The sequence below is a fragment of the Salminus brasiliensis genome, chromosome 15, assembly GCF_030463535.1.
Source record: "Salminus brasiliensis chromosome 15, fSalBra1.hap2, whole genome shotgun sequence".
In the NCBI taxonomy this organism is placed as follows: Eukaryota; Metazoa; Chordata; class Actinopteri; order Characiformes; family Bryconidae; genus Salminus; species Salminus brasiliensis.
Window position 1 is genome coordinate 31,233,436 of NC_132892.1, and position 17,085 is coordinate 31,250,520.

General features: G+C 44.4%; 2 protein-coding genes across 2 annotated transcripts in view; one reads left to right on the plus strand and one right to left on the minus strand.

The window, feature by feature from the left end:
- Positions 1–1,453, plus strand: part of r3hcc1l (R3H domain and coiled-coil containing 1-like) — a 7,592-nt gene extending 6,139 nt beyond the window's left edge. Inside the window, 1 exon segment of the mRNA XM_072657694.1 lies at positions 1–1,453. This exon segment is cut by the window's left edge and continues 1,480 nt beyond it. The gene's annotated coding sequence lies outside the window, so the exon portion shown is untranslated.
- A 1,704-nt stretch (positions 1,454–3,157) lies between these two features.
- Positions 3,158–16,608, minus strand: khsrp (KH-type splicing regulatory protein). Its single transcript, XM_072657348.1, has 18 exons — positions 16,427–16,608; positions 14,369–14,474; positions 14,145–14,204; positions 12,991–13,027; positions 11,936–11,994; positions 11,763–11,834; positions 10,995–11,052; positions 10,595–10,760; positions 9,821–9,919; positions 9,306–9,422; positions 8,601–8,703; positions 8,399–8,520; positions 7,407–7,706; positions 7,045–7,154; positions 6,527–6,615; positions 5,925–6,125; positions 5,639–5,817; positions 3,158–4,237 (listed from the first exon to the last, which is right to left on the minus strand). Exons 1-18 carry the CDS (start codon positions 16,535–16,537, stop codon positions 4,229–4,231), a joined length of 1,998 nt encoding a protein of 665 aa, XP_072513449.1. The 5' UTR covers positions 16,538–16,608; the 3' UTR covers positions 3,158–4,228.
- Between the last annotated feature and the right edge of the window lie 477 nt (positions 16,609–17,085).

The window sequence follows — 17,085 nt, forward strand, 5'->3', positions numbered from 1 at the left end:
TTTTTCAGCCTAGCAACAGTTGTTATGAAAGAACGTATTTGTGGGCGGAGCATTAAGATGGAGAGCAAGGTGATTTGATTTTATACTGTTCCAGGATTTGAACCGACAAGTCAAACAAGACACTGTGAATGGAGGGGGTGGGGTGGGGGGGGGGGCATATTAGATCGTTGCTAATTGTAAAGGATATTCTACAACTGGGTGAATGAAATGAGAATGTTCTAGAACAGTTAAAGGAGTAAGCATTATGTAGAACAGGGCAGAACATTCTAGAACGTTCTGAATAAATGTTCTAGATCAATCTAGCTAATTTCAGAGTGTTTTAGACCGTTCTGCTCCCACATTCACACTGTTCTACAATGTTCTGTACCGTTCACACGGTTCTAGAAAATGCTTACTCACTGAACTGTTCTAGAGCATTCTCCTCCCGCAATGTGAACGGGACAGAACATTCTAGAACATTTAAATGAGTGAAGAACTCTCTGGAATATGGTTGCATGCTCATGTCAGAATGTTCTAGAACCTTGTGTGAACATTCTAGAACAGTGGGAATGCTCCGAGAATGTTCTAGAATTATCTGAAATGAGAAAGCATGTTCTAGAATAGTGGGAATGGGATAGAACATTCCAGAACAGTGTGAATGTTCCTAGAATGTTCGGAAATGAGAAAGCATGTTCTAGAACAGTGTGAATGTTCTAGAATGTTCGGATATGAGAAAGCATGTTCTAGAACAGTGTGAATGTTCTAGAATGTTCGGATATGAGAAAGCATGTTCTAGAACAGTGTGAATGTTCTAGAATGTTCGGAAATGAGAAAGCATGTTCTAGAACAGTGTGAATGTTCTAGAATGGTTTGCTCTGGAATTTCAAATGCAGATACGTGTTTCCCTGAATCTTGGGAAGTGTAGTTTTCACTGGGGTTCTATTTTCTCGGTTATTTGTTCTCTACATGCTCCGCCCACTAATACTGTTGTTCATAACACAAGGACAAGTTTAATAGACTGTTGGTAGAAATCTCATTTATTCTAGACTCCTAAACGCTAAAGGTTCTTCAAATGGCTATTTGAGCGATGCCACTTTTGGTTCCATTTGAAAGGTGAAGAACCTTTTAAAGGATTTGAAGAACCTTCCTCTGTTATTTGATTTTGAAAGTCATCCTGAAGGCCAGCACACACACCCTGCTGGTGACCACTGCAAGAAGAGATCCGTTGAGTGTGTGACTGCCGCTCAGCTGCCGTTAGAAACGTGATCGATATCGGTTCAGTGTAATGTAAATACTTAGAATCGGCTCCCTGCAGTATCAGCAACGGCTTTTCTGTTGAAGAACCCCGTCTGCCCACCCTGCAGGATCTTTTTCGTCTCGTTTGGTTCTGGATTTCTTTTTAACGTTACGCCCTGCTGTAAAACTGATTTGACTGATTTGAAATAAAACCATTTCTACCTGTTTATGTCACAAAGTTCTCTCGGGTTCACAATGTTCATTTTTCAGATCATAACAGTTCACAACAAGAACATGTGTTCTAGCCCTGGCCACTTATCCTTTAGTTATAAGGGGTGTTTCATTCCAGAATGCTTTTCTAAGCAAGGCGCTATACACGGCTGCCAGCCACTGTATGTGGGATATAGATATATATATGTACATATCTCCCACTAGCACTTAGGTCTCCCAGGGTGTCGCTTGGATTGTTGTAATATTGACCATCTGGCCATCTTCATTTTAATCTCTCTGTGCTTTTCTCAATGAGGTCTGTTGTAGATCCTGAAGCCCTTAGATGACCTTATATCAGGAGTGGTGACCCTTTCTCGCCCTAGACATCCTGCTTTTAAAACTCTAAACATTGATAGTCTTCAGTTATCAAAGCTGGAGGAAGAAACCTTGGGAGGAAACAAGACTCACAAGGGGGCTCATCTAGACTCCTCTGGTCCAAACTCTTAATAAATGAAACTGCTGTACTGCTCTTACGTCTTCATCATAATATAATAATCATGGTGTAGTATAACTTAATACAGTCAGGGCAGTGATGGTCAGAGTAATGATGGTTTATAGTGGTGATATTAATATTAATAGTGGCAGGAGGGTGTGCAGCTGGTCTGGCATGGGTGGTAGGGGAGCCTGGTGTTCTGATGCAGGTAGAGGGGACCCCCAGCGGTCAGTCTTCCAGCAGGTCGGGTTGGATGAGCGGGTTACCGTTTAGACAGAGTTAGTTCTGAATAGATTTATAGAGAGCAGAGAATGTTGAGCAGTATCAGAGTGTGTCTGACGACTACGGTAGGTCAGCCTATAACAGCCTAGTTAAAAGGACAGAGCCAGAAGGTAACACAGACATGGGAGCACCCTGAAACGCTAGCGTCCATCTGCTTCACTGTCCACAAATAAAGTTGCAGTCTTTTACATATATATATACACATATAAACCTAACAGTTCTGGGCCAAAGTAAGCATATATGTGGGTAAGTTGGATTATTAATATATATATATACATATATATGTATTTACCCAAATTGAACTGCACTTGTATATCTATACTTACATACAGTATAGTTAACTGAACTAATCCTGTCAGTCACAACAGCTCAGAACCACACTGGCTGGGTTATTACACTGTGTCCAAATGTTTGTGGACACCCCTTCTCATAAATGCATTGAGCTACTTTAAGGTGCACCCATTGCAAATGAACAGAGAGCTTGTCCAGCCCCTGCAGAGAAGTACTGCCAATAGAATAGGACTCTCTGGAGTAGATAAACTGCTGTTGGAGCTATCAGCACCATGCTGCCTAATGCCAGGCATGGGCTAGAGGGGTATAAATAAAGCCCCCCAGCATTGAGAAGCTGTGGAGCAGTGGAGGTACTGTGTTCTCTGGGATGATTGTGGTGGAGCAGGTTAATAAAAGCAGGTTAATACCATTAATTCCCTCGATTTCAAACAAAACATACAAGCAGGTGTCCCAATATTTCTGTCCATTATATGGACCTCTATCTTCAGAGGCTTCCTCCTAGAGTTGTTGATTTGACAGCTCAGATTCTGGATGAATAGAACAGAACACTGAAAAACCCACCCCACCCCACCTTCACCACCCCTCAGTGTTGAGCCTGAGCTGCTCCCTAGCACCACCTTCTCCAAGAAACTGAACAGCAGATTTTTTTTTTTTTTTTCACTTTTGGATTTTATTGAAACATGTTACAGAAAGAAAACCAAAGTTACACAGGGTTGCTGCACCTGATGACAGTTTTAGTGAAATGTTGTAAATCACATTATGGTAATTATACTCCACATCATGAGCTCCTAGAAACTAAAGTAGTTTACACTCTGCTGACTCAGTAGCAAAGTGAGCGAAGACAAAAACTGTCTGCATTTCTCCTTTTATTGTGAAGTTCTTTAAAAACAAGCAATAAAGTAAAAAAAAAAAAAAAAAAAGAAAAAAAAAAAGAAAAGGCTTCAATATATATTTATATAACATCAGGGCTTCTTGAACTTGGGTGGGGAAAGAAACTGACTAGGAAATAACAGGGAGTCAATTAGGAAGATCACAGACATTTAATCAGTACCTCATTCACACTTCAGGAGGACAATGCAGTCTCTGTCTCGCACACAATCACACACCTTCAAAACGAGACAATAAAAGCTCAGAATGAAGACACTGGGAATGTTTCAAACTAGAGAACTTAATTTTAAAACAAATTAAAAGTCTAAAAAGGGGGAAACAAAATAACCAAAAATAAAAAGTACACAGTTGCTTGACGTGTATTAAACGCAGTAAGAACACCTGAATGTTTAACAGACCGTCCCAGTCCCCTCCCCTCCCCCCACCCTCACTTTCTTCACCAACATTTTATTAAAAAGGAAAAAATATAAAATAAAGATGCAAAAGACATGAAGTGCAAGTCCATATGCAGGATGGAGGTTAGCCGGTGATGAGACGCGTTCCCTTTAGTTCCCCTGGCGACGGTTTCAGAATCACATTTAGGGGGTGAGGAAGAGGAGAGATGAAGCAGTGAGGAAGAAGTCAGCTACGCTTGGTTTTAGTCCATTTCAGCAGGAAAACAAAGGAGGAGGGGGGTGTGAGGGAGGATGAGGTTAAGAAAGGCTTCTGTTTGTTCATTTAGTCACCTGGAACAAGATGAGAAACAAAGAGGGGGGGATGAAAGAAAAACAAAGGAAAAAATCCGGGGTTGAGTGGAAGTCATGGAGGACGAGTGGGAGGACCAGTGAGCTGAGAAGCTGTCAGTTTGCTTCACTGTGCCTGAAAAACAGAGAAACCCACAATCAGCAAAACGAGCAACAAAGACTCTTCACGGGCTGCTCACATCAGATTCAGACCCCCTGACGCTGGCCTACAAAGCCAAGACTGGACCAGCCAGCCCCTCCGTACTTGATGGCGATGGTCAAAAGCCGATCTGCACAGACAACCCTTCCAGCTTCAAGTACCCACCATCCCTCAAGATCCACGGAAGACGAGCGTCCAGACTTTTTTCTGTCCTGCACCGAAGTGGTGGAACGAACTTCCCCTGGGTGTCCGAACAGCAGAGTCCAACTCTCGCTGTCTTCAAACCCAGACTGAAGACCCTCCTCCTCTTCTGAGAGGACTTTGTGTGCAGAGTACTGCGTCTCCATACTGACTTCTGTATTCAAGTCTAAGATTAGAGGCATCTTCTAGATTCTAGTCTAGATAAACTAGCGAAGGGTATTTTCTGAGTGAACAGCGAAGCACTTCTGTAAATTGCTCTGGAGAAGAGCGTCTGCTAAACACCTTCAATATAAGTCAGTCAACAAATGGGACGTTTCTAAACACACCACTTTGGAACCAAGACCATTAAAAACTGAGGCCAGCAACCATCTACCAACCATTTAAGCTATACCACAAGTGTGAACTCCAGGGGAGGCAGAATGTTTACCACCTAAACTTGACTGGGATCACCATTAGATTCAGCAGCATTCAAGAATTCAAGCACATCTGAGCAGTAGTTAAAATATTGGTTTGCAATACTACAATTCTCAAAAAGACTATTTTTAGTAACTATTAGTATGATGTAAAGATTGGTGGGAGACAGCGGTTAGTGTAGTGTTTGAACCCACCCACTAAACCAGTTACTACACACCAGTAGACCAACGACAGATACCAATCCAGAGTGTGTAACACTACACATACAGAAAGTGATTAGACTGCAGTGTTTAAAGGAGCTGGGAGCTGATTGGTCAGGGAGGAGACTCAGTCTAGATAAGATATTAAACACCAAGTGATTAAGAAGTCTCGACTAAACTAAAACCAATCAGTTCAGAACGTCCCATTATGGAAGCCCTTGACCGACTACACCAAAATTTACACCCCTACTGCTTCCAAGAAGCAGGCTGTGAAGAACAGCCAGAAATTAAAAAGGTGATTCATCTGGTTGTGCAGCATGTAGTCATTGCAGCCCCTTTTCTGGCATCAATCTGAGATGAAATCTACCTTTAAGGACCAGGCCTTTTAAATCCTCATGACTGCAGAAAGTGAAGCAACACATTCTGCTTCCAGCCATGCAGTCAGTTACTGGATACTTTAATCAGAACACGACCGATTCACACTTCAAATGATTCATAATGAAGACTAGAAGTGTAAAGGCCCGAGGGGTGGTCTTGGACCAGTCCGTATACATGTGCATACCTGCTGGCCCTGCGGTGCGGCTGTAGGCTGGCCCGGTGTCTGTGGGGTCTGGCCGTAATAAGCAGCGTGTTGTCTGTAATACTCCGCCCAGGCGGCGCTATAATCAGTCTGTCCTCCTGCAGCTCCTGCCGCCGCTGGAGCACCCCCTGCTGCTGGAGCAGCGCCTCCACCTTGTTGAGCTGCGTAAACATTTGTATTATTTATGATTAACAAAAATAACTTTTCTAACAGATGAAACCAATAAAATCCAGGAACTAGTTTTTACTCAGTCGACATTTCCACATACCCATTTTCTTGTAGTACTCTTCCCAGGCTTTGGTGTAGTCAGGCTGGCCTGCACCCTGGGCTGCTTGGCTCTGATCAGCGGGGGCTGGAGCAGCCGGCTGTCCGCTGGGTGTCTGACCGGGCATGGCACCTCCTGCAGGCTGCTGGTAGTACTGCGCGTAGTATGCTGCCCAGGCTGCACTGTGGTCTGCTGCGGCCTTACCTACAAGAGCAGAAAATGATAGGATAATGTTTAAATCAAACTATTTCAAATGAAAAATGGTTTACATTTAACTTAAAGTAGAGTTTTGGTCCTTTTAATATTACACGCAATAAATAAAATAATTCCTATAAACATTACATATAATGTAATAGCTTAACTATTTAGCATTAAACCAGAATTCACAATACTATGACAATAATACACATTAAATAATGAATTTTATATAAATATTTAGATGCATACGTACACAAATGGACCAACAATTTTTACTAATTCTGATCCAGGCATATTAGTCCCATTTCTGCATCAGTATGCATGTATAACAAACACCTGCATCAGCACAATTCTCATAGTGGTGCACCCCTAGAAACGTCAGTATAGGAGAGAGAGAGAAGTCTTACTGGGGTCATGAGGCGCAGGTGGCTGCCACTGCTGGTAGGTGTTTCCCCAACCTTGAGGAGGGTACTGATGTGCACCTGGAGGACCACCACTGCAGAAGGAAACAACTATTACACATCTGGAGAACTTTATAAACATCAAAGTTGACAACATGAGTCTTGGACAAACTGCTGAAACAATATTTTTAATTGTCTGAGATCACCAGTGGCTTAAGATGATGCAGAAACAGACAACACTCCCTGAGCACGTATGCATAAGCCCTATAATGTACCTGCTAGCCTAGTAATTCTTTAACAGAGGTGGGCAACCAAGGACCGGAGCCCAGCACAGTGTGCAGAGTTCCCTGCTTGAACAGACCACCTAAACCAGGCAATTTAAGCCGAACCAGGTGTGCCTGAGCAGATAAATCACCAGCCCTCCAGGACTGAAGTTGCCCACCACTGCTTTAATGATGACCGATTATGACTAATGTTAGTGAAAGCAAGTGAGTAAGGAAAGCTGTAAGGCTAAAGGTACTAACTGTGGCGGGGCTCCGGGGGGTCCCGGCTGATATGGATTTGGGTTGTAGGGTCCCATAGGACCGGCTGGACCAGGGCCGCCAGGACCAGGACCTACAGGACACAAAGGACCCTAAAAAGGAGAGAACATCATGAGACCATATCACCAATGACCGTCAAACCTCAAGCTTCTTTCATAATGGCATCAAAGCAATATTCATTATTCATTAAATCTTGGTCACATTTGGACGAAAGTCTTTTATCTTTATTTTTGCAGTTTTCAGATCAATTGTTTAAGTTGTCAATTTCATGAGGCACAAAAATTATTTGGTGATCTCAGAATTACTTCTTTATCCCAGCCTCAAACCTTCCCCTTCGCCCGTACCTCAATCTTGTCCTCGATAAGCTGCTTGGCATGGTCTATCTGTTGGGGCGACCCCCGGATGGTAAACAGCTTGAAGTTGGGGTCCCCGTTGGGTGGCGGTTGACGCGAAATCTCCACGAATGCTCCAGTCTGCTGGTTAATCGCCTTCACGTTCTCACCTCCTCTACCAATCACCAGGCCGCATTTGTGAGCGGGGATAGAGAAGGTCATCTCACCGCCAGGAGGACCCCAGTTACCCGGGCCACGCCCTCGCCCACGCCCACCTGGGGGCATGCCTGTGCCAGGAGGACCAGGGGGTCCCTGAGAAACACAAAAACCACCAAGACTTAGAAAAAAAACACCAAACCAAAATGGACACAGATCACAGGTTCATGGCTGACTCCACACTGGAGGGAGTCTCAGAAAGTCCTAAAATTACAGCGCAGGACTGATTAACCCCTTAAGGGCTGCATGTATAACATGATCTATGATCTTTGAACAGCTAATGAAAGGAAACCCCTTGGGAACATGCATTTAGGGGCCCTAACTAGGCCAGGAGTGAAGCGCAAGCATTACCATGCATTTACCACCCTGTTACAGTATTGGGAAGACAAGTGAAACTTGTTTAGGTGAACTGAAGCAACTTTAGGTAATCAAATAAAAGGTTATGATAGTTAAGGGAGTTTAGTATGCATCAAATTCACAGGTCTCCATCAAAACTACACAAACTACTAAAAACAGTATTTCAGGATTTCACTAGTCAAATTAAAATCAGTCATTTCATACAAATGAAATACTCCGTTCCAAGTTCAATGATCTTTTGATGGGAAGAAGCATTAATTCATCATGTTCATGTCAAATTACACAAATTCTCTTAACGCATCACAGTAACCAGTACACAAAGTAGCAATTGGATATTCAAAAAAAAAGTTAAGGCCCAATAAAGTAATAGAAAAATAGCTTTAGCCCCCCAAACCTGCTCAACATTTCTAATATACACAAACAGTCCTCACCCCTCCGCCCTCCTCTCGGACGCGGATGCTCTGTAGAAGGTCGTTGATGATGCTGGCAGCGTGCTCACAGCGGTCAGGAGGCCCCATGATGTGAGCAATCTTATCAGGTCCATTACCATCATCTAACGCACACATTAACGTTGCTTTAATTATATATAAAGACTGAAACTCAAAGAGCACAACAGACGAGAGCGAGACGCACCTGGTTTGAACTGTATCCTGACTCCGGCGTCATTCTGGATCTTTTTGATCATTTCTCCGTTTCGGCCAATCACAACGCCCACAGAGTGACGTGGAACAGGCACCTGACCAATCGGAGCACAGCAAGTTAGAATGGTCATACATTAAAGTTGTCGTATGGGACTGTAGAACAAGGTTCAACACCAGCCAACGGACTCCAGACTCATTTAGGGGGGCTTTTGGTCTTTAGTTCCGTTTTCTCCTGGTCTCCAAACCTGGTCTGATTAAATACTACATTCTGAACAGTGTTTATGAGCATTTACTGCTACAAACTAGGTTTCCATCATTTGTTTAACACCCACACTCCAGCTACAGTGACCATCACCTCCACCACAACAGCCCCATGTGAACATACTGCACCACAGTACTGGTAATTTTCGGTAAATGTTTATATTATTATATCCGTACCTAATAGTTTGATGTCTGCTCAGGCTACATATGGATATGCACCAAGTACTTAGCTCATTAAGTGTACCCCCCCCCCTCCCCCCCTCCACCTTTTCCCTTAGTGTAATTCTTGTTAAGTGTTTGTTGCATGTTAATGGTAAAAGTAAAATTCCTTGATTTAAGATAATCATTGTAGATGAGCACTGTCCCAGTACATCATTTACATCCTACAGCAGATGAGGTCACAAACCCCCACATTATAAACAGACATCATACACACCTCTATTCCTCCTCCTCCTCCTCCACCTCCTCCCATGCGGGAGCCATAGTCATTCCTTTCCCCGAATCCAGGGTGATCCCTTTCCCTCAGAATCTCCTGCACCATATCCCGTGCTTGCTGAGAGACACGCATATGGAAAATAAATAAAGTCAGCAGGCTGTAGTAGCAGGTCATGGTTCTACAGAAGAAGTGACTGTTTGCACACCATCACCAAAACCTTGAGACATTTTGGAGCATTTCTATTGGTTCACCAGGATATTCAGAATCAGAAACACTTTATTAATGTGTAATTGTATGTTTATAAATTGTGAATATAAAAGTGGCAGTAACTGGGATCATAAATATAGAACATGCTGTATGAAGTCAAAGAACTGCACCTCTGGAATTACTGCACAAACGAACAGTATAGCTATTGAGTATTTCATATTGCTGCAATAAAGAACTGAGATTTACATGGTCAAAAATGGAGCTACAAGGTTTTTGCTTGAGAGGCCATTTCTAGAGCTCACACACACCTGCACTTTATACGGTTCTCCAATGATGCGAAGGGGCTTGTCCATGTTGGGTCCCTGAGACGCATCCTGAATCAAAATCATCTTCACTCCAGCACGTTCCTACACACACAGTTACACAAGTGCACAATGAGGCTGTGTTCCAATCACACACACTGAAGATTAAGTACAGAGGTTGAAATATGGTTAATTACAGATTCAAACCTGAACTGTACAATCAATCACTACACACTGGACCATGATTTGATTTGGGGGCGATTTGACTATATAACTCATCAATATTAACTCTGCATGCATTGGCAGAGCACCCCTTTTATGGGATGTGGTGCCGTGCACAAAGATGAGAAGTCTTTATAGGCTTTTCTTTTTTTTTTTTTAATAAGCGTACCACTACCAGAAGTGTTGCCCTGTTTATATTTTAGTATAATTAAGTTCTAAATGCTAAATTTAATAGTTTGAATATAATGAAAAATCTTCAAGAATGAAAAATCCCACCAATCTTTATTCAAGCCCAAATTTAGCCCAAAGTAGAAATTTCCCATTTGAAAACCAATGATCAAATTTTGCTTGAAGAGTGCACAGCAGGGCTGGGCTATATAGATTAAAGCCTGATTTCAGTATTTTGACCAGCAGACGACACTGCTATACAAATTCTACCCCAGACTAAGCAGAGTCTCAATTAAAATATGCTTCACTCCATCCAACTAAACAAGACTAACTATGCCTTCATGAACCCTGCAGCTGCTCAGCAGAACCTCTTCAGACCCCTGGGCTCACCTGAAGCTGTTTAATGGTTTCCCCTCCTTTGCCAATGACCAGGCCAGCTTTTCCCGCTGGAATCATCATCTCCTGCATGTGGCCGCTGCCGTTGGTCTCGTGGAAAGACGAGGGCGGAGTGCCCCGCCCCCGCGAGACGATGTCGTCTAACAGCATCTTGGCTTTTCTGTTGGCGTCGAGTCAAAAACTTAATAAGGCACAAAGGTGCTGCTGGCTGTGCCGTTAGAAGGCTGCCATGTGGTCAGTGCTACACGAGCAAGATAAGCTCGGTAAGGGCTGGTTGGTCTATATTTGAGGGTCACAAGTTATCACACAACTCTGAACTGTGGACATTAATTCAATGTAGCCATTTGCCATTGAGCTAAACTCAGGGTAGGTGGCAACAAGAGGGTTCACTTACTGAATGGCATCAGGATTCCCAGTTAGAGACACGCTTCTCTCAGGTAAACCACCACTGTCTGCAAATACAAGCCCACAATGAAATTACACTTCTGAAACCACGTCATTTACAGTTAGCATTCCTCGTATTGTCCGATTTAAATATCTATAAGTGTATTGAATGCTCATGCAGATCAGGTTTTTGCATTGCTGCATTTGCGTTAGCTTGCAACGGAGAAGGAGAGTAGTTCTCCGGTTCTCCCGCTGGTAAAACGGAGCGTTTCGGTGAGTTTTATAACGGGTCAGATATTATGGTTCATTTTCAGGCTCCACTGTAAAATAGCGCCACACTGCTGCTGACTCAACTCCTTTATTTACCTTCTGAGAATGCACGCATTGCTGCTGCCGCCGGCTGGGCTATATGTACGTTAATGTCACCTTGAGGACAGCAGGGCGCTCTGAACAGCGTGGTTAAAACAAAGACTCTGAAGTGGATTGGGATTAAAATAGCCGATACCCGATACAGATCTGGATCGGCCCGGACATCCCTAACAGTTATGGCTTTCTCAATAATAAATTTACAGGAGAAGCAAAACACCTTAACTTTCAATGAACGGAGCATTTCTATTGGTCGATCAAAATTTCATGATTAAACAGAACTGATGCTAGATCCATCAGATCAAAAAGCGAACCAGTAAATAGAAAAATGTATAAATCGATGGAGAGCTGAGTGAACCCAGTACACGAGTCATTAATATAATAATTACATATGTCCCCATGCATCTCTTACCGGGAGCAATCTGAACTTTACAGCCAGACTCCTGCTGGATCTTATTGATCTGCTCTCCTCCTCGACCAATGACTGCACAGCAAAAGAGAACAGAGAGCCAATCAGAATATGCTGAATACACAAAAGGGCTTAAGGTCTTCCAACAGCGAAGATGAATGGGTGCATGTACTTACTGAGGCCGACCATGCCATCGGGCACTCTGTACTCCTCCGTTACTGAGGAAGGACGTCCACTAGAAAAATGGGAGGGAGGGGGAGTGAGTGAGGGATAAAGGACAGCAACCCAACCAACAGTACATATTTATATAAGTCTAGTGATTTGCTATACAATTGTAACTGTACTTAAATGCAGCCCAATGGCATCACATGTATAAGATCAAGGCTTACTGGCAAATGCACCACATACCCAGTGTTTGACTATCGTCTACCCAAATATCTGCATCCTCATCCTAGCCACTGCACTGAAGCACCCTCACACCTTGATTATTACCTGGACTCCATTCACACCAAAAACTCCTCGATCAAGGAGGAAGGCCCTCAGGGCAGCGTTTAGACAGACTGGACAAAGCCAACCAATGCCACTGTGAACAGTTGCTACAAGAACGTGGCAATACAAGTCTCTCGCCACCTCTAATGGGGAGTGATCAGATCGCAGCGCATCTCATTAGGAACCAATAAATTAATTGGTGAGCATCCGTCTGGGGCGGACCAGAGCACAGTCACCAGAGTCCTTTCTTAGAGCACTTTTGGTAGGTACTGGTAGCCCACTGCATACTGGAACACCTGGGGCGTTGGACTCCAGGACCAGTCTGATGTCCTGGAGTCGTCTAGCCAGCACAGTTTGGTTCTTGCCCATCTCGTCTGCTATTTTTTTCTAACTCGTTGTCTAATAAACCCAACCCTTTATCAGCTGGTATTAGAACCAGATCAATGTAATTCAATTAGTCGGTCAGTGGTATTAATGTTATGGCTGATCGGTGTACAATAGGTCAGATCAGAGCACAACAGAATCAGGTGAAACTGAGGAAGGCGAATGAGGGTCCATATCTGTAGGACTTTCTGGGCCCATAGTGCAAGAACTGAGCAGGTTGACGAGTTTCACAACAAACCCCTCACACACGCTTCTTAAAAAGCATGACCATAAGGCTACACAGTGTTCGAGGTCCCAGCTGTTTTGGGTTCCTCAGCTAAAGTCAAAGCTCCCCCTCCAGAAAAGAACACAGTCTTACCTCTGCTGAGACAGCGCAGCCAGCTGAGCCCCAATAGCTGTGGATTAAAACACCCCATGGCATTACTTAATTAGTCTAAATATACAACTTGACTGAGTCATCGGCTGCGAGTGTGACAGATCATGTTTCAGTGTGAACGTGTTCAAGGTCTACTCAGAAGGGTTCAGGACACACGTGGATGCGGGGTAATCAAACCAAGGGTGAGTGACATGGCTGAAGCATGGCGCGAAACTTGGCGGCATCATTTCGTTTTTCTGATATTTGCAAACAAGCTGAATCAGATCAACAGCAGCATCGCACTTAACCCTCTGAGGGGTAATCCTGCCTCTTGATCGAGATTCAACAGTACTCCGGCATTTACGCTCTTGATCACAGCTTCAGCATAGACATGGCTACGCAAATCAAGCGGGGAGGATAGGAAAACCCATAACTGGTTTCATTTTCCTGATTGGGTCTCCAAATCAGTCTAAACAAGGCATACTGTATAGGGACAGAAGTATTGGGACACCTGCTTATGCATAGCTTCTTTGGAAATTATTAAAGAGTTGATCCTGCTTTAGTTGGAGAAACTGTCCAAGACTTTCTACTAGATTTTTGAGGAGCATTGCTGTGAGGATTTGATTGCATTTAGTGACGGGAGCTTTACTGAGGTCAGGATGTTTGATGATTCACCACCCCACCTCACCAACACATTCATCTTGGAGAGAACAGTTCTTCCACTGCTCCACAGCTTCTCAATGCTGGGGGGCTTTTTTTTATACCCCTCTAGCCTACGTCTGCCATTAGGCAGCATGGTGCCAATAGGTTCCTCATGTTCATCTGCTCGAGAGTCAGATTCTATTGGCAATCGAACTTTCCCCCCATGCTCACAAATACAGCTATATGTAAGCTGTGTTACTATGCAGTCTTCGAGTCTATTTTCTACCTTCTTATTGGTCCAAGCAGCCATGTCCCAGAAGGTACTGCGACCCGTTCCATACTGAAGTGTACTGTGACGTAACTCACCACGGTACCACAGCCATGCCACTCACCTCTGGTCTTGGTTACAGTTGGTACACTGACAAATCTCTCTCCACATGTGAGCGAATCACAAAATACAGCAGCACACAGTGTGTAAAGTGTGTATGTGAGTAAGGGTGTGTCACAGCACTCACACAGCGCTGTAGCGTTATCCCTGTCGCTCTGAGAAGCCATCCTCTTACTGTCGGGCTGATCTGAGAACACACACAGACAAGACTATTAAACACAGTACGGTAGCTGTGCATGTGCGTCGGGGTGTTTAGGTGTGTTGCCAGATTTGTGCCTATTTGTTGGTCAGGTTCGTCATATCTGGCAGTGAGAAATGTCCTTTTAAGACTGAACTGGTGTGTGCACTTACCTCCATCCTCCAAAGATCGCTTCTGTGCCGCGAATGGGTAGCTCTCAGTGCCTCCGTTATTGCTCATAGGGGGGGCTGCGACATCTCCACCGATCTTGGCTGCAATCTAGAGACGAGAAAATTCAAACACATTTGTCTTTGGTGTCTTTGAGAAGACTCAAAAGCCAGGACTTTGAATGCTCTGTACATTTGGCTAAACATCAGGTTCTCAACCAAACATGCAGACCAAGAGTGACATCTCCGTTTGGAGGAGATGATTATTTAATTAAAAAGAATTAAAATAGTTCAGATGTGTTTGATGAAAAAGGCACACCTGCAGAACAAAATTATTATCAATAATAATACGACCCAGTCTGAAGGTACCTTTACTTATCTAGTGTGGTCCAAACTAGTGTCTAGACCAAAATAAAAAAATAAAAAATAAAAAAGGGAAAAAAGTGAGAAAGTGGAAAACTTGGCCGAACCAAAAGTCGTCGTCTGGTTTGGTTCGTTTGCTGTGTGAACACACTTCTGTGGACGGTTCAGATAGGAAGTTGAGGAAGGCTGCAGCCACCCATTTAACAACAGAAGAACGAAAAGTATGAGTGGTCATCATTTGGGCAATTGAACCGAGTCTCTGGTTCTGCTGGTAACAATGCTGCAATATCAGCAGTTTTATGGAACCGGCCAAATCACCACGTTCATTCATTTGGGAAAGGCAACCCACCAAATCGACAACAAGCTGATGTCAGACACTCTCCCTTCTACAAACCAATCAATATCAAGCACCGGGAGACTCATACTCATACGGGACCACTGGACATCGGCGTATCGTGCAGAGGCCTTTTAGTGCGGTGTGAAATCGAAACTTTTTGTTTGGACTTTCAGCTGTAAAAGGCCCTGGATTGTGCACTAGGGCAGGGATGGGACGTCCCAAGTGCCCAAAGCTTTACAGACAAGAGCTACAAGTACCTTAGGACTTAATGACCCCCCTCTATACATCTACTAGCATCCTCTAGTCACAGGAAAACAATCCCATAAGAACAACGGCCCCCCTTATTCCATTACCTCCATTATTTTACTGTTCTTACATACAAAACCATCACAACCCAGAAAACCCGAGCCGTAGCAAGCTCTGGCTCTAGTCACAAACATAGTAAGAGATCCAAGGCGTGCGGAGCTGGATTACACCAGGCCTTGGCTAAAACACCGTCCCAACACCCTGAGTAACTCTGTATAGTCTCACTAGAGCACAGGTGGCTGGTCCAGGCGTGTGGTGCTGGGAAGCAGCAGAAATTGGACTACACTGGGTTACGAACCATCCAAATACCTCCAGAAACACCTTCCAGAAAGTCCTCACTGGGCCCAGGTGTGTTGAGATGAGCTTTTCTGCTCTGAGCACCACCTAACCCCCTCCAGAACCCCCCCCCCCTGTGTGTGTGTCCTTACAGGGGGCTAGGAGGGTGCCCAGAAGCCCTGCTTACAGACACAGAAAGGGGGAAAGGGGGGATATGAGAAGCTGGGAAGTTTTAAGGACGATTTAAGGACTTTCCCAAAAAACTAGAACCTGATCACAGCGTGTTGAGTCAGGACCCTCAGAGCCCCTCATTCAGTGAACACCACACACACAGTGTTTTGTTAATATGTTAATGTTAATATTATATATAATAATAATATAGATAATATATGAACTATATAAGCCTTCAAAGGTCTGATCTCTGACCGCTGGATCGGATCTAACGAGCCACCAGGCTGTAGCCATTCAGCTAGCGCTAGCTTAGCATAGCATAGCATGGTTAGCAGACAAAGGACGGCGAGGAAACTTATTTAACTTTCTTTATCCAGTTTCGCAGCTTTAAAATACTGTAAATGTATAAATAACGAGACTCGGGCCGCTTTAACGGGTCTATTTCAATCTGAAACGCTACTAAAACCCCGAAACACCGCTAGCAAAAGCGCCCCATGCCGCCATACAAACAAATGGGAAGCGTGCTAACACCGTTAGCATTAAGCTAACGCCGCTAACGCCGCTAACAGCGGGTCTTTCACCCCCTCCAGGCCGCCGGAGTCAAACTTCACCTGCCGAGCTCGCTGCACCGCGTCCGCGAAGGCGTCTTTCTTGATCCCGCCGGCTCCTAGAGCTCCTGCCCCTGGGGCTCCAGGCGGAGGCACCGCGCTATACTCCGACATTTCTGTCCGCGAACGTGAGCAAAAGGGGGACGGAGGGGTAGATGCGGGCCGAGCGGCGGTGCGCAGGAGCGGGAAGGCGAAGGGAAGAAACGGCGGGGGACAGAGAGAGGGAGAGACGGAGGTGCTGAAGCGGAGTTTCTATTGGCTCTAGGATGTGATTGGCATGTGTAGCGGCCAATCGGAATGCGCGATGGCGGCAAAGTGGGTGGGCTCTACGGTTTTTCGTGATCTCAATGGCTGATGGTTTTCCATCTGAAACAAAGGGGGCGGGAGGCGGTGATATTGCAGCTGAGGCGAGCCAATCAGTGCTCAAGGACGAGTCGGATGGACCAATTGAAATCGATACAGAGGGCTTTTTAGGCAGATGGATGGGCGGTTCAGCCAATAGCAGACGGACAGTGGGCGGGACGGTTTGTTGTTCAATATGAGTAGCCCGGACTGATCAGACCTGGCGTCATATTTACACTAAAATTATGTAAAACATATATAGAATAAAAATAAAGAAGTAAATCAATAATTAGGCAACAAAACCCCGTTAAATCGTAAAG